At 59.2% G+C, this 23,929-nt stretch overlaps 1 protein-coding gene across 1 annotated transcript in view; it reads right to left on the minus strand.

Annotated features, from left to right (window-relative positions):
* Window positions 1–23,929, minus strand: part of SORL1 (sortilin related receptor 1) — a 159,467-nt gene that overhangs the window by 24,418 nt on the left and 111,120 nt on the right. Inside the window, exons 28-38 of the mRNA XM_054712585.1 lie at window positions 23,053–23,184; window positions 18,743–18,886; window positions 18,015–18,149; window positions 16,332–16,487; window positions 9,988–10,137; window positions 5,447–5,578; window positions 2,785–2,911; window positions 2,479–2,648; window positions 1,196–1,308; window positions 911–1,015; window positions 140–212 (exon numbers count right to left, since the gene is read on the minus strand). Of these exons, the coding sequence (XP_054568560.1) occupies window positions 140–212; window positions 911–1,015; window positions 1,196–1,308; window positions 2,479–2,648; window positions 2,785–2,911; window positions 5,447–5,578; window positions 9,988–10,137; window positions 16,332–16,487; window positions 18,015–18,149; window positions 18,743–18,886; window positions 23,053–23,184 (1,437 nt within the window). The remainder of the gene's footprint in view (window positions 1–139; window positions 213–910; window positions 1,016–1,195; window positions 1,309–2,478; window positions 2,649–2,784; window positions 2,912–5,446; window positions 5,579–9,987; window positions 10,138–16,331; window positions 16,488–18,014; window positions 18,150–18,742; window positions 18,887–23,052; window positions 23,185–23,929) is intronic.

Raw genomic sequence — 23,929 nt, forward strand, 5'->3', positions numbered from 1 at the left:
TGCACTCCCGTCACCCAGGCGCACCGCCGTGTCGGAGGAAAGGCCGTGTGATGCTTGAATCCCGCCCCCCAATCCCCAGGCACTGAGCTGCCTCTGCAGGCGCTCTCTTCCCTGAATCTGCCGACCTGGAACCACCTACCTTTCTCCCGTGTGGTGGTGATGGATTTGGAGTCGCTCCAGTTTCCTATTCCACGGCTCGTCACCGCAGCCACCTGTTCCAACAGAGTGAACTCGGCATGAAACATAGGCCGCGGCCACAGCCAGACTCCCAGGGGGCCAAGGAGAGAGGCCTGGCAGTGGGTGTCACAGGCACAGACAGGGGCCAGGACACTCGGAGGCCCCGCACCTGAAAGAAGAGGGAAAGAGGCGGGGGCGGGGGGCCCGGGGGAAGGAGCCGCGAGCACTGAGGTCGGGACGTGACTGTGACGATGAAGCCAGGTTTTCCTGAGGAGCAAGCGAGTGAGTGTGTGCCCCCATACATGCACACGTGCATATATGTGAAAACGGACCCTGAGCCTTACAGTGTGAGGGAGTCTGTGCATGCACATCATGTTTGCACAAAATCTCTCTTTTCTGCTGGGGACACTGACAGCGTGCTTTATACGAACTTCACAGCATCCGTCTGCAGAGGCCTCGCACAGCTCTGCAGGCCCCGAGGCTGCCACAGGCGAGGAGAGGTCGTGCAGAAGCGCACGAGCGGAGAGCTAGCAGAGGATCGGGCAGAGCAGCGCTACCCGGGGCCCTCGGCCCTGAGGGGAGTCTGACTTCAAGTTCTCTGGGACCCGACGCCGGTCAGAGACAGAGAGAAACAGCAACGCCAGGGCGGGGCCGGGAACGAAGGTCTCAGGAAGGCCAGCCGGGCGCCTCCCCACGGCCCGGCCCGAGCCCCGGCGGGAGGGGCGCCGCTCACCCTGACGGTGTACTGAGCGCCGACCAGCACGTTCCTGATCTCCGTGGCGTTGCTGGCGGCCCTCTGGGAGGCCCACGCCCTGGAACCGCTCCTGCTGTACTCCACCTGCCGTGCGAAGAGATGTGTTGGCAGAAGGTCGTCACAGGGCGGGCACCCTGACAGGGACCAGGGAGCAGACGGGGAGGTGGGGCCGCCCTAAGGGATGACCATCTTGAGAGGTCACATCACACCGAATCCGTCACACAGAAGACACAGCTGCTCGCAAGGCGCCCAGGGGGCACTCACAATGTACTCGCGCACGAGGCCCTGGCTGTGGGCGGGAGGGGCCCAGCGGCCCACAATCGCTCCTTCCTCGTCCCGGGGCAGGGACAGCTGGAGGTTCCGAGGGGCGTCGGGCACTAGGAGAGAGGCAGGGGTTAAACACGTCTGCACACCGGCCCCTGGGGGCGTCCCTGAGCTTCACACAGGACGAGGAAGGGTCTGGACCGGCCTGGGACCTCTCCACCGGGCAGGCTGCTGCGGGTCCCCAACGACAGGAAGCCTGTCCCTCAGCGTGCACGGCCGGCGGCGGGTCTCGGCCTGCTCGTGGCTCACTAGGCTTGTGCCCACGAGGGCCGAGCCTCCCCCACCGGGTCTCCCCACCTCCCAGGGCCTCCCCGTGATGAACCCCTTGGGAAAGACCCCAGCAAGGCTTCCAAAGCCCCCGCTTTTGGTTTGGGTTGAACCAATCGCCTTAGCTGGGAACCTCGGGGCACTCCACCCAGGAACCCCAATCCAGGCCCCGCTGCTCGGCCTGCACTGTCATGACCTCCCGAGTGGCCGAGGCACACGGGGCCTCCTGAGGGTCTGAGGGGCACCTTCTCCACTTGGCTTCCCCGCGGACTCTATCAGCGGCTCAACGCCAGGCCCCCTGAACACGGTAAATGTTAAGCGTTCACACAAGGTCCTCGTGGCAGCTGCAAACAGAGCTCACGAGCTGTGGAAGCAGGAGCCTCGGACACATGCGTGTCGGGCAGTGTCTTTACCACTGAGCCACACATCTCTGACATGCCTCGTGTTTTAATGACGATGAGCTCTTAAGTGCAGCACTGGGAAACCCCTGAAGACAGAGGCAGACACAGACTCGGTAAGAAATGCACAACAGGGCAGTGGTGGGCAGAATCTGAACGCACCTTCGTAAGCTAATTATGTGACATGATAAGGATAAATGTCCACTCTGGCCAGTTTGGCTCAGTGGATAGAGCACTGGCCTGTGGATTCAAGGGTCCTGGGTTTGATTCCGGTCAAGGGCACATGCCCAGGTTGCGGGCTTGGTCCCCAGCAGGGGCATGTAGGAGGCAGCCGATCAATGATTCTCTCTCACCACTGATGTCTCTCTCTCCCTTCCTCTCTGAAATCAGGAAAATACATTTAAAGGGAAGAATAAATGTCCAGCAACGTAGGCCGGACTGCAGAGCACCCGCCCTGCATCTCCGCCTGAGGCATGTGGCCCCGCGCCCGCCCTGAGGACCCCCAGGAAACCGAGACGCCACGCCAGGCCTGTCGGGCGCAGACTCGGCAGCACTTACGCCCCTCGGGGGTCCGCAGCGTCAGGACGTCGTTGGTGCCGTGCACCTTGCTCAGGCACTGCACCTGCACCTTCACCTGGTACGTGGTGTCCGGCTTCAGGACGCGGAGCCTCGTGCTGGTTTTGTTGCTGTGGGTCTCCAGGGTCTTCCAGAGGCTCTCCCCCACCACCCTGGCCAACAGACAGAGGGAGGTCACACGGAGGCGGGGCGGCGACATGTCCACGCCGTGAACAGAGCCCTTCCCTGCACAGCGCAGAGCTGCTTTCTACGCGCAGGAGACAGGGCGCGGAGGCGGGGAGGACCCACCTGTAGTAGACATTGTACACGCAGGAAGCAGAGGGCATCTTCTTGGGCCGCATCCAGGTCAAAGTTACGTCCCCGGAGAAGTCAGCTGTCCACTGCAGGTTCTGCACCTTGTACACAGTCAGTTTATCTGGAGATAAGAGACACAGGGAGGAGATCTCACACCTTCTGGGACATCAGAAGAGTCCAGAGACTCCTGATGTGGACAGACCTCCATGACCTAGAGGGCCAGGCCACACGGTCACCTTAAGGATGCCCGAGACAACAGAGGAGCCCTTCCTATGCAGCCCCACCCCCCGGGCTTCCTAGCTGTCCCCTCCTTGTCTACACTCATTTAAAGCCACTTCTCAATAGAGGGGGCTGGGGTACAGGCTGTGTCGCAGCAGGGCTGCTGCCGCTGCAGACGAAACGTGTTCCCTCAGAACTCACGTGCTGGACACTAACCCCAGGATGGTTCAGCGGGTCGGGCCTTGGGAGGGTTAGGTCATGAGGCTGGAGCCACATGAATGAGCTGAGTATCCGCAGGAGACCTAGAGAGCTCCCTCGTCACCTCCCCGAGGACTCAGTGGGAACCAGGAGATGGACAGGGAACCTGCTAGCACCTGGGTCTTGGACTCTCAACCTCCAGACTGAAAACTAAATGCCTGCTGTTTGTAAGCCACCCAGTCTGCGTGCTCTGTGTGGTGCCGAAGGGCCTGAGGCAACTACTCAATTCATTCCAGACAGAAGTGCCAGGCCCTGTGGAAGCAACGGTGCAGCAGCCTGGGGTGGGGAGCCAGGAAAACAGGCTCAAGACCAGCCTTTCCCACAGGTATGGGGAGCCTTTCCCACAGGCATGGGGAGCCTTTCCCACAGGCATGAGGAGCTGAGAGCCTTCCCACAGGCATGGGGAGCCTTTCCCACAGGCATGGGGAGCTGAGAGCCTTTCCCACAGGCATGGGGAGCCTTTCCCACAGGCATGGGGAGCTTTTCCCACAGGCATGGGGAGCCTTTCCCACAGGCATGAGGAGCTTTTCCCACAGGCATGGGGAGCTTTTCCCACAGGCATGGGGAGCCTTTCCCACAGGCATGGGGAGCCTTTCCCACAGGCATGGGGAGCCTTTCCCATAGGCATGAGGAGCTTTTCCCACAGGCATGAGGAATTGAGAGCCTTCCCACAGGCATGGGGAGCCTTTCCCACAGGCATGGGGAGCTTTTCCCACAGGCATGGGGAGCTGTGAGCCTTTCCCACAGGCATGGGGAGCTGGGAGCCTTTCCCATAGGCATGGGGAGCTGGGAGCTTTTCCCACAGGCATGGGGAGCTGGGAGCCTTTCCCACAGGCATGGGGAGCTGGGAGCCTTTCCCACAGGCATGAGGAGCTGGGGCATTCCCACAGGCATGGGGAGCTGGGGCATTCCCACAGGCATGGGGAGCTGGGAGCCTTTCCCACAGGCATGAGGAGCTGGGAGCATTCCCACAGGCATGGGGAGCTGGGGCATTCCCACAGGCATGGGGAGCTTTTCCCACAGGCATGAGGAGCTGGGGCATTCCCACAGGCATGGGGAGCTTTTCCCACAGGCATGAGGAGCTGGGAGCCTTTCCCACAGGCATGGGGAGCTGGGGCATTCCCACAGGCATGGGGAGCCTTTCCCACAGGCATGGGGAGCTGGGAGCCTTTCCCACAGGCATGGGGAGCCTTTCCCACAGGCATGGGGAGCTGGGAGCCTTTCCCACAGGCATGGGGAGCTGGGAGCATTCCCACAGGCATGGGGAGCCTTTCCCACAGGCATGAGGAGCTGGGAGCCTTTCCCACAGGCATGAGGAGCTGCGGCATTCCCACAGGCATGGGGAGCCTTTCCCACAGGCATGGGGAGCCTTTCCCACAGGCATGGGGAGCTGGGAGCCTTTCCCACAGGCATGGGGAGCTGGGAGCCTTTCCCACAGGCATGGGGAGCTTTTCCCACAGGCATGAGGAGCTGAGAGCCTTCCCACAGGCATGGGGAGCCTTTCCCACAGGCATGGGGAGCTTTTCCCACAGGCATGGGGAGCTTTTCCCACAGGCATGGGGAGCCTTTCCCACAGGCATGAGGAGCTGAGAGCCTTCCCACAGGCATGGGGAGCCTTTCCCATAGGCATGAGGAGCTTTTCCCACAGGCATGAGGAGCTGAGAGCCTTCCCACAGGCATGGGGAGCCTTTCCCACAGGCATGGGGAGCCTTTCCCACAGGCATGGGGAGCTTTTCCCACAGGCATGGGGAGCCTTTCCCACAGGCATGAGGAGCTTTTCCCACAGGCATGAGGAGCTGGGAGCCTTTCCCACAGGCATGAGGAGCTGGGAGCCTTCCCACAGGCATGAGGAGCTGGGAGCATTCCCACAGGCATGGGGAGCTGGGGCATTCCCACAGGCATGGGGAGCTGGGAGCCTTCCCACAGGCATGGGGAGCTGGGAGCCTTTCCCACAGGCATGGGGAACTGGGAGCCTTTCCCACAGGCATGGGGAGCTGGGAGCTTTCCCACAGGCATGGGGAGCTGGAGTCATGCCAGGGGCTGGTTCAGACTGAGGACAAACTCAGAGGGTTCTCTCTAGCTGCCCCAAGGGACGAGGCTGGGCCGGGGGACGAGGCTGGGCCCTGGGGGGAGGGATGGGGAAGGAGGGTGAAGGGGGAGACCAGGCTGGGGCACTCACCATTGCAGGCCTGCTCGTCGCTCTCATCCGCACAGTCCAGGAAGCCATCGCAGCGCTCCAAGGGTTGCAGGCAGGCCTCGCCGTCCGCGCATGGGAACTCGCCGCTCGCACAGGTCAGGGCACCGCGTGTGGCTGCAACACAGGGGGCCATGCTGTGTGAAGGTCTGTCAGGTGTAGGAACAGGGTTTGCACGCTGAAAGAACACGCCCCGAGGATGAGCGGTGGCTGAGCAGGCACCACGGGGCCTGGTTCTGACGGGCACTGGCATCGGCTCCGGGACACACGGAGCCCGGGGGCACACTGGGCTCGTCCCGGCTCTGCTCGATCTGCGGCAAACCACCGGACAGCACCGAGCTCAGTTCCCGTCGATAAAACCGGGTGACAATTCCATCAGTCCTGTCTCCCAGGATCTAGGGGCAGCAGCAGGTCAGGATGCTTAACCATCTGTAGGCCATAAGCATCTACAGACACAAGCGGAGGACCTTTTTAAATTTAATTCAAAATACCGTGGCAGTTAACTGGTTAAGGGCTCTCTCCCTAGCCTCCCAAACCTGCAGTCATTGAGCCCGTTTCTCAGGTGAGGGAGCCTCCTCCCACGTTGGCCTCTTCCCAGCTGCAGCCCCAGATCAGGGTTACTTCCGGAGAGACGCCAGTGCCCGGCGCAGCCCTGGCTGGCAGGATGCCGACAGTAATCGCTCTTTCTGTACCGGCTGGCAGTGGGAATGACACACTGATTTCCGGTGTGAGTCATGCTGACAATAACGAGATGATCACAACATGACAGGCACACCCTCACTGTGTGGTAGTTTAACTGTATCGGTTTCAAAGTATTTACCAGAAAATGAAAGAGCGCTCACAGTCACTGAGTGACGTGACTACGAACCACAACCAGATTCTCTCAGCTCTAAAGGAGAGGTGAGCTGCATCAGGCTCTAAAAAGCACCAGTGACCACGGAAGAGCAGATGATTCTAGAAAGGGAGAAGAGGAGGAAGGCTACGGAAAAGCGGTAAACCTCCTGCCCAGGTGAGTCTGGGCTGACCCAGGTGCAGCGGTTCAGCCTTCATTCTAGACGCCCAGGGGCCTGCCCAGCTGGACGGGAGGCGTCAGAACCCACCCACCAGGAGGAGGCCCTACAATCCTCCTGCTCCTCCAGCCAGAGATGTCCACATTGTTATCTGTGAGGCACGCCGAAGGTCACAGGCGTGATTGAGTTAATGGCCCTGACGTAAGAAGCGCATCCGGGATCATGCGGGGGCGGGGCGGGGGGGAGGGCAATCCGACCGTGCAGGCCCTGAGAGACCCTCCAGACTGCGCTCAGCGGGGAGAGTGAGGTCAGAAGCAGCACCTGAGACGGACCCGCTGGTCAGACAGGAGGAACAGCAAGGAACCAATCTCTCCTGCCGCCGCCCGAGAACCAGCCCTGCCCACCTGCTGGTTTTGTCAGGAAAACCTACGTCCGACTTCTGACCCACAACTACAGGAAGCAACTGTGCTTTCTGAGATGTCAGGTTTGTGTGACTGTTTCACACACTCGATCCTCTGCACGTGGCGAGACTACTGGGTTCCCGCGTTCACATTCTCATTTCTCTATCGGGACTCAAGACCAACCCCTCCCAGCTCCTCTCCCCGCCCCGCCCCCCGCCCCATGCAAAATGCACTGTGTTCCAGGCGATGGCTCTCCCGATACCACCAGAAAGTACCAGAGATCAGTAAGCATGTAGAATCCGAGAGCAGAGAATTGATAGACAGATTCTTAACAGATCCTTCTGGGGCTTCTAAAGATCACAAAGTCCTACCCCCCCCCCCCCCCAAGGCAGACACAGGGAGCTGAGCATGTGCAGTGTTCACCAGCTCCACAGCAATTCGTCAGAATTAGCCGGGGGGAGGGACTTCGGTTCTAGAACACGGACAGGGGACGCTGTCTCCTACTGGAAGCACTGCATCTGCTCCGAGATGCCGGCAGGACCTGGGTGATGCTCACACGCGAGTCGAGGATGGATGAGCACCCAGGGAATGTAACTGGAGAGGAAAGGGCACAGGGGCTGGGGGAGAAGATAAAACGCTACAGCACTGTCTTCAGCTGATGAGTGCTCATGTGAAAGAAGAACTAAGCCATCTACGCATGTCTCTAGGAAGTCCAGACTTCAGTTAAATAGATTTAAAAAGACCCTCTAATTCTCAGTGAGAGAAGGGAAATATCAAAACCACTTGGGAGGCTTATTACAAACTACAATCCCCATCTCCCGGAAAGTCCCCTTCCGATGTGGGTGTCACGTGCTGAGATGGAGGTGGTTCTCCTTGGGGAGGTGGGAAGGAAGCTGTTACGGATAACACTGCACTGGAGTGTTTAGAAAAGGCCCGAGAACCACTGCTGTAACGTCTCATTCATCCTTCTACCATCCATCCACCCACCCACCACTAACCCAGCCACCCAGCCATCCATCCACCCACCACTAACCCAGCCATCCACCCATCCATCCACCCACCACTAACCCAGCCACCCAGCCATCCATCCACCCACCACTAACCCAGCCATCCACCCATCCATCCACCCACCACTAACCCAGCCACCCAGCCATCCACCCATCCATCCACCCACCACTAACCCAGCCACCCATCCATCCATCCACCCACCACTAACCCAGCCACCCAGCCATCCATCTACCCACCATTAACCCAGCCACCCATCCATCCATCCACCCATCCATCCACCCATCCATCTACCCACCACTAACCCAGCCACCGATCCATCCATCCATCCATCCACCCATCCATCTACCCACCACTAACCCAGCCACCCATCCATCCATCCATCCATCCATCTACCCAGCACTAACCCAGCCACCGATCCATCCATTCATCCATCCATCCACCCATCCATCCACCCACCATTAACCCAGCCACCCATCCATCCATCCATCCATCCATCTACCCGCCACTAACCCAGCCACCGATCCATCCATCCATCCATCCATCCATCCACCCATCCATCCCACCATCCATCCACCCACCATTAACCCAGCCACCCATCCATCCATCCATCTACCCGCCACTAACCCAGCCACCGATCCACCGATCCATCCAGCCATCCATCCATCCACCCACCCATCCATCTACCCACCACTAACCCACCCATCCATCCATCCATCCATCCACTCACCCATTATCCATCTACCCACCCATAACCTATCCACCCATCTCTCCATCCAACGAACATTCATGGACGTCTCCCGATGAATCAGGGACTGTTTAAGATGAAGAGGTGATGTGTAAAACAGACCCAGGACCTACCCTCAAAGAGCTTATCTTCTATTGAGAGAGAGCAAAGAAGCAAACAAATACGTTACTCCGGATACTAGTAGTAATAAGAGCTACAAAGAAACACAAAGAGAGTAACAGTACGAGCGTGGTGCGGTGGGGGGAGTGTCATTTTACAGACAGGCAGGGGAGAACTCTGCTCAGGAGAGGACTGGCTGGAAAAGTCCAAGGTCCCATCGCAGAATGATCCCACATGGTAAGCATGTCATAGCACACACCCACAGCCGAGCAGTGACGCTGGGAGATGTCGAGTTCATGAAGCATGCCTCGACATTTTGAAAGTGGGAAAGCATAGGTTTTAGGTTGGAAAGGCTGACCTGACGATTAAACACGTAATTGACGGGCACGCAGAACAGGGCGCGGGGTGCTCGGGCCGCGCCTCTGAGCGCAGTCAGGCCACACCCGTCTCATTTCCTCCTCTCACGGCTCCCAGATCAGCGAGTCCCACAGCCTCACCGGAGAGCACATCTGGATTTTAAGATCCTTAACTAAGCAACATCCTTAAGAACAGGCAGGTTTAAAACAGGCTAAACTTATTTAAAGATGAATACCAGTCCAGAGTTAATCTCACCCAGGAGGAAGGTCCTATTCCAATTCCTTGTTGTTAACTATTTTCCATCTTATTGGGATTAATTCCTCAGCTCAGTGTGGGTTAAATCTGACCTGTTATCTTAATGTCCCAATGGTATACACTTTGTTTGTTCTTCTAATGAAATGTAAAATTTTATCCTAATCCTTATCTAATTTCTCCGTGTTATTTTGGAGTACTCACCGGATAAGAACTTCCAATAAGACATGATAAAAAGATAACAACTTTGGCCCTGGCTGGTTTGGCTCAGTGGATAGAGCATCAGCCTGTGGACTGAAGGGTCCTAGGTTTGATTCTGGTCAATGGTACATGCCAGGGTTGTGGGCTCGATCCCCAGTAGGGGGCGTGAAAGAGGCAGCCAATCAATGATTCTCTCTCATCATTGATGTTTCTATCTCTCTCTCCCTCTCCCTTCCTCTCTGAAATCAATTAAAATAATAATAAACAGATAACTTTGTACCCAAAACTAAATAAATACTCCAGTCTGTTACTGACGGTGTAACCTCTCTGAAGCTTAATTTTCCTATCCTATAGTAGAGATGATACCAACATGACAAGGTCAGACAAAGGACACAGGTAATGGGAGGTCATGCTTCCAGAACCCCGCCCTGGGCTGAGCCCCTCCCAACTCACGGCAGCCGGCCTCGTCCTGGCCTCCTGGACAATCGCGATGGCCATCACAGCGCTTCCAGTTGGGGATGCACTTCCTTGGCTGGTGGCACTCGAACTCAAACCGGTCACACTGCCCAAGCTGGGTGGGCACGGAGGCAGCAGTAACATTGGCTAGAAAAAGAGATTTTTACAATTTACCTTTTAGAATGGAGGGAGCTGGCCAGCAACAGTAACCAATTCCAGGTATTGAGAGCTTACGGCGTTTTAGGAATTACTACAAGGACCAGAGACCATGTGAGTTCTGGAAAAGACACTGACTAGACACAGGCATCTCATTTTGCTCTCTCACAGGACCCGAAAAAAGACAAGAGCAGCCCGGTTTTGAGAGCTGGGAAGCGGACAGCCAGTGATGGGCGCCTGGAGACCAAGAAGGCCGCAGCCTCTCCTAAGCTGCCAGGGAGGAAGCTGAGAACCAGCTAGATCCACCTCACAGGATCCTCAAAAAGCCTGAAATCGGCATCTCATCCTGGGATAGAAAACTGGAACTCCAACACCAAGGAGGAAAAGTGAGTCCTCAGGGTGACGGAGAAGTAACAGCACAGAGAAGGTACACCTGTGTCCCGGGCAGAGGGCAACCAGAATGAATTCACACAGCAAAACTCAACAGAGAAAAACACTGAGGCGTTTCTCACTGTGTCCGTGGCTCCTGTACCATCACATTCACCTGACAAAGCTACTGGAGGGTGTGCTTCAGCAAAACAAGGGAGTGAACCAAGAAAAAGCAGGACACACGATCCAGAAAACAGAGCATCTAAATCAGGGAAAAGTCAAAGAGCATTCCCAGGAGGGCAGTGAAGTCCCAGAGTTGGGCATGCTGCCCAAAAGAGAGGCCCAAGTCGGGGAGGGGGAGGCCCAGGTGGAAGGAGACCCAGGTGGGAGGAGGAAGAGGCCCAGCTGAGGGAGACCCAGGTGGGGAAGGGGGAGGCCCAGGTGGGGGAGGGGGAGACCCAGGTGGGAGGAGAGAGACCCAGAGGGGCGAGGGGGAGTGCCAGGCCCACTGGAGCTGAGGATCATCTGATGTGCTGACTTTTGGGAAATTATTGAGAGGCTACTGACAGGTGGAAAGCACTAGCAAATGGTACAAAATAACCCAGCTAACAGACAAACAACACAGCAATCATTAAACTTTTACATACGTGTCTTCTTAGTTTTAACTGATTTTCAAGGAACTCTGCTGAAACACGTATGAGGAGAAGAGTGGCACAATGAGGCTAACAAGCTCGGTCACAGGAAGTCCTGGCTCTCACATTGGACCACAGGGAGCCTTTAGAAGGTTCTAGTACAGGGAGGGCACAATCTCACATCAGTGTGTGGCTTCCGGGGAAATACACCGCAAGGCGAGAGGAACCAGCAGGCGACTGTCCCACGCGGGGACGTCGACAGCCTGCGACACCACCGAGCTGAGTGTGCACTGAACACACCAATCCGGACCAACGCCGAAGGGCATAGCCACACGGGAGCCTGCTCCTCCACGGGACCGGTCGGAACGCTAGAGTCTGTTAGCCTCTCATCCGAATTGAACGTCCAAATACACTTCTAAGGGAAGGTAATCAAGTGTGAAAAGGGAGGCGGGCCTTGGGGGGAAGCGGAGATTAAAGTGTTTTATTTTGTTTTGGGGTTTTTACGATCAGTTTTAATCTGAGAAGCACGTATGGGACACCTAATTATTTGCCTATTATTGTGATACGCACAGTGGTGGAGTCAACTTAGTATGCGTGACCCCACACACAGGCACACGCGTCGCTATGGGAAGAGGTATTCACACACATTAAATGTGTAGGAAGCAACGGCCAGCCGATCAGTCACAAAAGGAGGTCTTGTAACCGGATGAAAAAGATACACACAGAGGCAGTAACACCGAGCAGACGTCAAACCTCAGCGGGAGGCTGGGGAGTGCTGGGGAGGCGGGGAAAGAGATCAACCAAAGGACTTGTCTGCATGCATATAGGCCTAACCAATGGACACAGACACCAGGGGGGTGAGGGCATGAGGGGGGTTGGGGGGGAATGGGGGGTTAGGACACATATGTAATACCTTTCTCAATAAAGAAATTTAAAAAAAAAAGAATCAGAAGGTACTTGTTTGAGGCTGGGAAAGAGAGGGACATCATGTAAAGGCTCAGTGAAGGCCCGTGAGGAGGGGCTGGCAAGGGAGAGCGCCCCCCGCCTGCTGGAAGGAGGAATCCCTCTCAGTGACCCGGGAGCATATGTGAGCTCCCGGCTCACCTGGAACCGAGCCTGTGCCTTTACGGCCACCACACGGGATGCCGTCGCAGGTGAGCTGGGGCCGCTCGGAGAAACTCTGACCACGTCCCCGTCTCCCCGGCTGTGAAACCCACGCCCTGTCGGTGCTGGGCGGTGGGCGTCACCGGAGGGAAGTGGGGAACCTTGTCCCCCAAGGTCAAGAGGACAGAGGACTCTGACAAGCCAACCCGCTGAAGGACGCAGAGAGCAGGCGCAGAGCCGCAGCGGCCCAGCACGGGTGTGAGAAGTGACCGGACTGCTCGGGCCGGTCTAGCCCAGGACCGAGGACAGAAGGAAGCGCTGATGCCTTCAACTGGGGCGGGCAGCGGCGGGGACCTCCTCTGGGAGGAGGAAAGCCGAGGGCCAGCCGAGGAGTGTGCCAACCAACGCCTGGCCAACAACCCTGAGGATAACTGAGCCGGAAGGGCCCCGTGCCTCTGGATGCAGCTAAGGGCGCGCCCCACGGGGTCTCCTGCACCCCAGCCTCCAGCAGCAGGGCCCCTGCACACAACCAGCCACCTCTGGTCCGGCCACTAGATGGCAGTGCTCCCCGCATTTTGGAGGGAGAGCCACCCACAAGCAGGGAACCTGGCCCGCTCACACCAACACGGCCCTGCTTCCCATGTCAGTCCAGGGAAGAGAGCGAAGGTGCCCAACGCAGCGGGTGGGACTCGGGGAAGCCGCCCCCTCTCGCAGGACGATCAGAGAGCACTGATAGGAGACGCGACACCCCAGTCCCCAGTTCCCACGAGTCCCCCTGCTCTGGAGTGAGGAGCAGCCGGGCCTCTGAGCTCAAGTCCCAGAGAGCGGGCACCAGCCTGGCCCTGCGGTGCCAGGATGACCCAGAAGTCCTCCCCACACGGACCAGGTACCAGAGTGACCGGAGGTCCTCCCCACAGATCAGGTACCAGAGTGACCGGAGGTCCTCCCCACAGAGCAGGTACCAGAGTGACCGGAGGTCCTCCCCACAGAACAGGTACCACAGTGACCGGAGGTCCTCCCCACAGAACAGGTACCAGAGTGACCGGAGGTCCTCCCCACAGAGCAGGTACCAGAGTGACCGGAGGTCCTCCCCACAGAACAGATACCAGAGTGACCGGAGGTCCTCCCCACAGAACACGTACCAGAGTGACCGGAGGTCCTCCCCACAGAACAGGTACCAGAGTGACCGGAGGTCCTCCCCACAGAACAGGTACCAGAGTGACCGGAGGTCCTCCCTACAGAGCAGGTACCAGAGTGACCAGAGGTCCTCCCCACAGAACAGGTACCAGAGTGACCGGAGGTCCTCCCCACAGAACAGGTGCCAGAGTGACCGGAGGTCCTCCCCACAGAACAGATACCAGAGTGACCGGAGGTCCTCCCCACAGAGCAGGTACCACAGTGACCGGAGGTCCTCCCCACAGAACAGGTACCAGAGTGACCGGAGGTCCTCCCCACGGAGCAGGTACCAGAGTGACCGGAGGTCCTCCCCACAGAACAGGTACCAGAGTGACCGGAGGTCCTCCCCACAGAGCAGGTACCACAGTGACCGGAGGTCCTCCCCACAGAACAGGTACCAGAGTGACCGGAGGTCCTCCCCACGGAACAGGTACCAGAGTGACCGGAGGTCCTCCCCACAGAACAGGTACCACAGTGACCGGAGGTCCTCCCCACGGAGCAGGTACCAGAGTGACCGGAGGTCCTCCCCACAGAACAGGTACCAGAGTGACCGGAGGTCCTCCCCACAGAACAGGTACCAGGGTGACCGGAGGTCCTCCCCACAGAGCAGGTACCACAGTGACAGGAGGTCCTCCCCACGGAGCAGGTACCAGAGTGACCGGAGGTCCTCCCCACAGAACAGGTACCAGGGTGACCGGAGGTCCTCCCCACACGGCAGGTACCAGAGTGACCGGAGGTCCTCCCCACAGAACAGGCACCAGAGTGACCGGAGGTCCTCCCCACGGAACAGGTACCACAGTGACCGGAGGTCCTCCCCACAGAACAGGTACCACAGTGACCGGAGGTCCTCCCCACGGAGCAGGTGCCAGAGTGACCGGAGGTCCTCCCCACAGAACAGGTACCAGAGTGACCGGAGGTCCTCCCCACAGAGCAGGTACCAGAGTGACCGGAGGTCCTCCCCACAGAGCAGGTACCACAGTGACCGGAGGTCCTCCCCACGGAGCAGGTACCAGAGTGACCGGAGGTCCTCCCCACAGAGCAGGTACCAGGGTGACCGGAGGTCCTCCCCACAGAGCAGGTACCACAGTGACCGGAGGTCCTCCCCACGGAGCAGGTGCCAGAGTGACCGGAGGTCCTCCCCACAGAGCAGGTACCAGGGTGACCGGAGGTCCTCCCCACAGAGCAGGTACCACAGTGACCGGAGGTCCTCCCCACAGAGCAGGTACCACAGTGACCGGAGGTCCTCCCCACAGAGCAGGTACCACAGTGACCGGAGGTCCTCCCCACAGAACAGGTACCACAGTGACCGGAGGTCCTCCCCACGGAGCAGGTACCACAGTGACCGGAGGTCCTCCCCACAGAGCAGGTACCACAGTGACCGGAGGTCCTCCCCACAGAACAGGTACCACAGTGACCGGAGGTCCTCCCCACAGAGCAGGTACCAGAGTGACCGGAGGTCCTCCCCACAGAGCAGGTACCAGGGTGACCGGAGGTCCTCCCCACAGAGCAGGTACCACAGTGACCGGAGGTCCTCCCCACAGAGCAGGTACCACAGTGACCGGAGGTCCTCCCCACAGAGCAGGTACCACAGTGACCGGAGGTCCTCCCCACAGAGCAGGTACCACAGTGACCGGAGGTCCTCCCCACAGAACAGGTACCACAGTGACCGGAGGTCCTCCCCACGGAGCAGGTACCAGAGTGACCGGAGGTCCTCCCCACAGAGCAGGTACCAGAGTGACCGGAGGTCCTCCCCACAGAGCAGGTACCACAGTGACCGGAGGTCCTCCCCACAGAGCAGGTACCACAGTGACCGGAGGTCCTCCCCACAGAACAGGTACCACAGTGACCGGAGGTCCTCCCCACAGAACAGGTACCACAGTGACCGGAGGTCCTCCCCACAGAGCAGGTACCAGAGTGACCGGAGGTCCTCCCCACAGAGCAGGTACCAGAGTGACCGGAGGTCCTCCCCACAGAACACGTACCACAGTGACCGGAGGTCCTCCCCACAGAACAGGTACCAGAGTGACCGGAGGTCCTCCCCACAGAACAGGTACCACAGTGACCGGAGGTCCTCCCCACAGAACAGGTACCAGAGTGACCGGAGGTCCTCCCCACAGACAGGTACCACAGTGACCGGAGGTCCTCCCCACAGAACAGGTACCACAGTGACCGGAGGTCCTCCCCACAGAGCAGGTACCAGAGTGACCGGAGGTCCTCCCCACAGAGCAGGTACCACGGTGACCGGAGGTCCTCCCCACAGAACAGGTACCAGGGTGACCGGAGGTCCTCCCCACAGAACAGGTACCACGGTGACCGGAGGTCCTCCCCACAGAACAGGTACCACAGTGACCGGAGGTCCTCCCCACAGAACAGGTACCAGAGTGACCGGAGGTCCTCCCCACGGAGCAGGTACCAGAGTGACCGGAGGTCCTCCCCACAGAACAGGTACCAGAGTGACCGGAGGTCCTCCCCACAGAGCAGGTACCAGAGTGACCGGAGGTCCTCCCCACAGAACAGGTACCACAGTGACCGGAGGTCCTCCCCACGGAGCAGGTACCACAGTGACCGGAGGTCCTCCCCACGGAGCAGGTACCAGAGTGACCGGAGGTCCTCCCCACAGAGCAGGTACCACAGTGACCGGAGGTCCTCCCCACAGAACAGGTACCAGAGTGACCGGAGGTCCTCCCCACAGAACAGGTACCAGAGTGACCGGAGGTCCTCCCCACAGAGCAGGTACCAGAGTGACCGGAGGTCCTCCCCACAGAACAGGTACCACAGTGACCGGAGGTCCTCCCCACAGAGCAGGTACCAGAGTGACCGGAGGTCCTCCCCACAGAGCAGGTATCAGAGTGACCGGAGGTCCTCCCCTCACGGCAGGAGCCGGGCAGACGGCGCTGCACTCACCAGGCGGAGGGCAGGCTTCCTCGTCTGAGCCGTCCGCGCAGTCCCGGTAGCCGTCGCACACCCAGATGTCCATCACGCAGGCCCCGCCGCTGCAGCGGAAGTAATTGGGTGGACATGTGGAGGGCCCGGGAGTGGGGGAGGGAAGAATGTGGGAATCTGAGGAAATACCAAGAAAAACAAAAGAATTACAAGAAGGTCAATCTGAGACCAAAATGGGTCCCCAGCTCGTGTGGACGCCCGCTTCAGCCGCACCGCCCAGCCCCGGGCCCAGCGAGGGTCCGAGACGCAGCTCATCTCATCACCGCCCTGTGTGCCTTTCCTTTCCGCAGCAGCCGCCTCATGCTGTGTCTGATCTGAGCTGATCACACCGGTGCGTCTGCTTCGAAAGGAACGTGACTCAGACGCACAGGTGGGGGCCGACCACTGTTCTGGTTAATTCCACCCACCACAGCCACCAGAGGCCGGGCTTAGGGGCAAGAAAACCCAAAACAAACGGGACGGCACGCACTCCCCATCAGTGCCTCCCCACGCGCCGAGGCATGTGGCACGTGGCACAGGCACATGGCTCCAGGGCCCTGAGCACCGGGCACCTGGGTGGACGTGGACTGAGGCACCGGGCACCTGGGTGGACGTGGACTGAGGCACCGGGCACCTGGGTGGACGTGGACTGAGGCACCGGGCACCTGGGTGGACGTGGACTGAGGCACCGGGCACCTGGGTGGACGTGGACTGAGGCACCGGGCACCTGGGTGGACGTGGACTGAGGCACCGGGCACCTGGGTGGACGTGGAACTGAGGCACTGGGCACGTGGGTGGACGTGGACTGAGGCACCGGGCACCTGGGTGGACGTGGACTGAGGCACCGGGCACCTGGGTGGACGTGGACTGAGGCACCGGGCACCTGGGTGGACGTGGACTGAGGCACCGGGCACCTGGGTGGACGTGGACTGAGGCACCGGGCACCTGGGTGGACGTGGACTGAGGCACCGGGCACCTGGGTGGATGTGGACTGAGGCACTGGGCACCTGGGTGGACGTGGACTGAGGCACCGGGCACCTGGGTGGACGTGGACTGAGGCACCGGGCACCTGGGTGGACGTGGACTGAGGCACCGGGCACCTGGGTGGACGTGGACTGAGGCACCGGGCACCTGGGTGGACGTGGACTGAGGCACTGGGCACCTGGGTGGACGTGGACTGAGGCACTGGGCACGTGGGTGGACGTGGACTGAGGCACCGGGCACCTGGGTGGATGTGGACTGAGGCACCGGGCACCTGGGTGGACGTGGACTGAGGCACCGGGCACCTGGGTGGACGTGGACTGAGGCACCGGGCACCTGGGTGGACGTGGACTGAGGCACCAGGCACCTGGGTGGACGTGGACTGAGGCACTGGGCACGTGGCCCGAGGCACGTGGCCCCTGAAGGCCTTGCTAACACGCAGGCTCTGGTGAGGCTGGGAATTGACGGCGCCGAGGAAAGACCAAGCTGCTGGTCTGCAGGCCCCGGCGTCCTGCCCGCACCTGCGAGCGGTGGGATGCGCAGCCCCGAAACAGAGGCAGCAGCCACTCCAGTACCCCAAATAGGAAGGGACAGAACTCAGTGAGCTACACCCTCTCCCCCCCGGAGTCATGACAGGGGTCGGGCCCCTCCGAGGCCGCTGTGGGCAGCGCCGGGACCGCCTACCTGCACAGGCCTCCTCGTCGGACCAGTCCCCGCAGTCGTTCTCGCGGTCACACCTCCACCGGCTGGGGATGCAGCGGCCGTTCTCACACCGGAACTGGAAGTGGCGGGAGCAGTTGGGGGCTTCGGTGGGGTTTTCTGGGGAAAACACAGCATCGGTGTGGGCCCCGCACCAGCACGAACGTGAAGCTGTGACATACACACAGCCGCCTCCACACCGCATCCAGGGCAGCCGCCTGCCACCGGTGCATTAGGCAGCTTCTGGGACCCAGTGGGTGACACACTCAGTCAGAGCCCGCCTTCCCGGACCCGACTCAGGGGTCTCTGACCCACACGTCTACGTATCTTGTAAATGACACCGAGTGTTTAACCTTAACCCTTTACCAAGGGAATGGCCTTGCTCCCAGGATAACACGACGGTAACGGGTGCTGTTCCACGGGTTCAACAACCTGTAGGAGCAGAGGGAAGCCTCCTCCGAAATATTTACCTCTCATGCCTTCCCTACCACGCTATACAGAGCGCCCGTCCCCGACTCAGAGTGACATGGAGTAAGCCACCTCTCACCCTGCTGGGGTCAGGGCCAGTTCACACTCAGTTTCCTACATGGAGATTCAAGATTCAAATACTGCTGAGGGAGGAGGCAGCAAAGGTGGGGTGCAAGGGCGCTAGTGAGGGACCCTCCTCGACCGCAGGGGCCGCGGCCCCCGAGCAGGCGCGAGAGGACACGGACCTGCGGCCCCCCCACAGCTGGCCTCGTCCGAGTAGTCGCCGCAGTCGTCCATGCCGTCGCACTTCCAGACCACGCTGATGCACACACCGTTCTGACACTGGAAACTGAAGTCGTCACAATCCTTGTGGAACTCGGGGTCTTGGGCTGGACAAGAGACAAACGCCCGTGAGATCCTGGCTACCTCGTCACCGAAGAGTTCCTAGTGACGCAGCTGCGGCAAGAGGAAGAGGGAAAGTCTCCATCCAGAGACTCGCTGGAGAAGTCCTGAAAGCGGGTCAGTGGAGAAGGCATCCCCCGTAACACAGAATTTGAGATAAGGTCCTTATTTATTTACTAGAGGCCTGGTGCATGGATTTGTGCACCAGTGGGGTCCCTCGGACTGGCCTGTGGGGATCAGGCGAAACGGGCTCTTTGACATTCCCTGAAGAGTCCCAGATTGCAAGAGGGTACAGGCCAGGCCGAGGGACCTCACCGGTGCATGGTCAGGGCCAGGGAGGGACCGTGGGAGGGCCCCAGGGCGTGTCTGGCCCATCTCACTCAGTCCCCATCAGCCGGACCCCAGCAGCAAGCTAACCTACTGGTCAGAGCATCTGCCCTCTAGTGGTCAGTGCATATCATAGCGACTGGTTGAACAGTCGGACACTTAGCATATTAGGTTCTTATTATACGCTAGAGGCCCGGTGCATGAAATTCGTGCACGGTGGTGGGGGTGTGTGTCCCTCAGCCCAGCCTGCACCCTCTCCAATCTAGGACATCCCTCTCACAATCTAGGACTGCTGGCTCCCAAATGCTCACCTACCTGCCTGCCTGATTGCCTCTAACTGCTTCTGCCTGCCAGCCTGATCACCCCCTAACCACTCCCCTGCCAGCCTGATCGTCACCTAACTGCTCCCCTGCCAGCCCAATTGCCCTTAACTGCCCACCCCTGCTGGCCTGGTCACCCCTAACTGCCCTCCCTTGCCAGCCTGGTCGCCCCTAACTGCCCTCCCTTGCCAGCCTGGTCGCCCCTAACTGCCCTCCCCTGCCGGCCTGGTCTCCCCCAACTGCCCTTCCCTGCAGGCCTGGTCTCCCCCAACTACCCTCCTCTGCCAGCCCAGTTCACCACTAACTTCCCTCCCCTGCAGGCCTGGGTTCCCCCCCAACTGTCCTCCCCTGCACGCCTGATCACCTCCAACTGCCCTCCCTTGCAGGCCTGGTCCCTCCCAACTGTCCTCCCCTGCTGGCCTGAACACCCACAACTGCCCTCCCCTGCTGGTCATCTTGTGGTGACCATCTTGTGTCCGCATGGGGGTGGCCATCTTTGACCACATGGGGGCAGCCATCTTGTGTTGGAGTGATGGTCAATTTGCATATCACTCTTTTATTCAATAGGATAGGCTCTTATTATATACTAGAAGCCTGTTGCACGAAATTCGTGCACGGCGGGGGGTTGTCCCTCAGCCCAGCCTGTACCCTCTCCAATCTGGGACCCCTCAAGGGCAGTCGGACATCCCTCTCACAATCCAGGACTGCTGGCTCCCAACTGCTTGCCTGCCTGCCTTCCTGATTGCCCCTAACCGCTTCTGCCTGCCAGCCTGATCACCCCCTAACCACTCCGCTGCCAGCCTGGTTGGTGCTTAACTGCTCCCCTGCCAGCCTGTTTGCCCCTAACTTCCCTCCTCTGCCAGCCTGGTCACCCCTAACTGCCCTCTCCTGCAGGGTTGATCACCTCCAACTGCCCTCCCTTGCAAGCCTGGTCCCTCTCAACTGCCCTCCCTTGCAGGCCAGGTGCCTCCCAACTTCCCTCTCCTGCTGGCCATCTTGTAGTGGCCATCTTGTGTCCACATGGGGGCAGGATCTTTGACCACATGGGGGCAGCTATATTGTGTGTTGCAGTGATGATCAATCTGCATATTACTCTTTTATTAGATAGGATAGAGGCCTGGTACACGGGTGGGGGCCAGCTGGTTTGCCCTGAAGGGTGTCACAGATAAGGGTGGGGGTTCCCTTGGGGCTGGGGCGGCCTGAGCGAGGGGCCTGTGGTGGTTTGCAGGCCGGCCACGCCCCCTGGCGACCCAAGGGGAGGCCCTGGTATCTGGAATTTATTTTCCTTCTACAATTGAAACTTTGTAGCCTGGAGTGGAGCCAAGCCTGCTGCTCCCTCTGCGGCGGCAGCCATTTCTGTGGCAGTTAATTCACCTTCTACAACTGAAACTTTGTAGCCTTAAGTGGGTGAGCCCTGCCAGGGTGTGCAGAAAGCTTTGCTTCCCCTGTTGCCGCCAGCAACCCTGGCCTGCTCTCTCAAGCTCCATTCTGCTGCCATTTGTTTGAATTTGTTTACCTTCTATAATTGAAACTTTGTAGCTTGAGTGGAGGCTTAGGCCTGCAATGGCTATGTAAAGCTTGGCTTCCTCTGTTACCTGGGAAACCTTGCTCTCTGTGGCTGTAGCCATCTTGGATTGGGGTTAATTTGCATACTCACCCTGATTGGCTGGTGGGCGTGGCTTGGCTGGTGGGCATGGCTTATGTAGCGGAGTGATGGTTAATTTGCATATTACCATTTTATTACAGAGGACTAGAGGCCCGGTGTATGAAAATTCATGCACGGGACGGGGGGTCCCTCAGCCCGGCCTGCCTCCTCTCACAGTCCGGGAGCCCTCAGGGGTGGGAGGCGACCCAGTGATCAGGGGAAGGTGACACCCCATCACACCTCTGCTGCTGCCACTGCCGGCAGCACAAGCCTCGGCCGGCCATGGTTACCTGAGCCTCGGGTGGCCCTGGGCAGCTGGGGGGCTGAAGGGACTGGGGGACCCCGGAGGCAGGCGTGCGGAGCAGCCGGGCCCGCCTTGCCATGCACCTGACACCCTGGCGGGGCTGAAGGGACTGGGCGTCACCATCTTGTGGCTGTGGGCACCGTCATCTTTGAGGGTATGGCAATCAATTAGCCTATTCCCTCCTTATTGGCTGTGGGCACCGCCATCTTGGAGGGTATGGCAATCAATTAGCCTATTCCCTCCTTATTGGCTGTGGGCACCGCCATCTTTGAGGGCGGGGCATTCAATTAGCATATTCCCTCCATATTGGCTGTGGGCACTGCCATCTTTGAGGGCGGGGCAGTCAATTAGCATACTTCCTCCTTATTGTCTGTGGGTGCCGCCATCTTTGAGAGGCATGAGGGTCCATTAGCATATTCCCTCTTTATTAGATAGGATGATTATTATTATTTTTTTGGTTAATCCTCACCCAAGGATATTTTTCCATTGGTTTTTAGGGAGAGTGGAAGAGAGAGGGAAAGACAGAGAGAAATATCGATGTGAGAAAAACACATTGATTGGTTGCCTCCTGTACACACCCTGGCCAGGGCCCGGGCTGGGGAGGAGCCTGCAATCAAGGTAGGTGCCCTTGACCAGACTCGAACCTGGGACCCTTCAGTCCAGGCCGACGTTCTATCCACTGAGCCACACCGGCCAGGGCTGTAGATAAGGCCTGAAGTTAAGGTGAGGTGATTAGGGTGAAACTCGGACTCAATGTGACTGGCAGGGGAGGAGACGGGGACAGACAGGCACAGGGAGACCACGTGAGAACCCGGAGACAATGGGCGCCTACACGTCGAGGAGCCAGGCCTCGGAGGAGAGCAAACCTGCCAACACTCTGAGCCTGAGTCCCGGCTCCCGAGCCGGAGGAAAGGCGTTTCTGACGTGGAAGCCGCAGCCCGTGGTGCCTCACTGGGGCCGCCCACGCCGACTAATGCTGCACGCACTTCCTGTGGGGCCGTCCCGCAGGGTGGCCCAGCAGACACCAGACTCTGCCTGCTCGGGACACCCTCGGCCCCAGGAGACAGGCAGGAAGGCTGGCACACTGTGCCACATGGGACAAGAGCCGTGAAGCCACGAGCAGGCGAGGCCTCCAGGGATGGGCAGGAGGGCCCGTCAGACCCCGGCCACGCCCCCTCTCTCCTGTGTGTGCACCAGCAGCTATAAGCATGACTCCTGAAGCAGGAAACGTGTCTTCCTCAGAAAATGCAAGACCGGCCCTAGCTGGTTTGGCTCAGTGGATAGAGCATCGGCCTGTCAATTCCAGTCAAGGGCACATGCCCAGGTTGTGGGCTCAATCCCCAGTAGGGGGTGTGCAAGAGGCAGCCGATCAATGATTCTCTCTCATCATTGATGTTTCTCTCTCTCTTTCCCTCTCCCTTCCTCTCTGAAATCAATAAAATATATTAAAATGTTGAAAATAAAAAAGGAAATGCAAGACTGGAAATGTAAAGTCAGATCTGTGACCAGAAGCAGCACCTCACCACGGGGACCCCGACCCCAGGGCCCGCCACTCACAGCAGCCTGCGAAGGCGGCGTCCTCGTCCGAGCCGTCCCGGCACTGCACGACCCCGTCACACACCATGGAGTGGAACAGGCACTGCTGGCGGTTCTTGCACACGAAGTCCATGAAGCGGGTGCAGAGCGGCTCTGAAAGGGGCCGGAGGAGGGGTCCTGAGCACGGGGTGGGCGCTCACGGGCCCCGGGCCAGCGCACCTGGCACAAGTGCCCCCGGGGAGCAGCAGCGAGGGCCACCATGTACTGAGCACGTGGTTTATGGCAAGCCCTGACCCGAGCCCCTGATGCAAAAGGCCAGGACTGAGTCTCCAGACAATACGATGAGGTTTCTGTCCTGCTTTCCAATGGGAAAACGGCGGCAGCCGTGCCAGCAAGTGTTCGGTAGGCGGAGGAGGCGGAGCCAAAGCCGAAATCCAAAGCTGTCTGACATCCAGGCCCAGGACCCCCGTCACTGTTAGTGCAACAGTGACCCACCCGGGGCTGGCACGCTGCTGGGAGGGCCCCGTGTCCGACTAAACTGTACCCCGCCCCCCACGCGTACGCTGAAGCCCGCACTCCCCATGGGACTGTATTTGGAGACAGGCCTTTAAAGGGGCAATAAGGTAAATCAAGTAAATACAGTTAAAAGAGGCAGATGGGTGCTAAAGGGGCCAGGGCAGAGCTTAGATCCAATAGGACCAGTATTATTTTTGCTTTCTTTTTTTAAATACATTTTTATTGGTTTTTAGAGAGGAAGGGAGAGGGCGAGAGAGAGAAACATCAACGATGAGAGAGAATCATTGATCGGCTGCCTCTCGCATGCCCCACTGGGGATGGAACCCACCACTTGGGCGTGTGCCCTGACGGGGAATTGAACCGTGACCTCCTGGTTCGTAGG

Source organism: Eptesicus fuscus, chromosome 23 (genome assembly GCF_027574615.1).
Source record: "Eptesicus fuscus isolate TK198812 chromosome 23, DD_ASM_mEF_20220401, whole genome shotgun sequence".
NCBI classification, from domain to species: domain Eukaryota; kingdom Metazoa; phylum Chordata; class Mammalia; order Chiroptera; family Vespertilionidae; genus Eptesicus; species Eptesicus fuscus.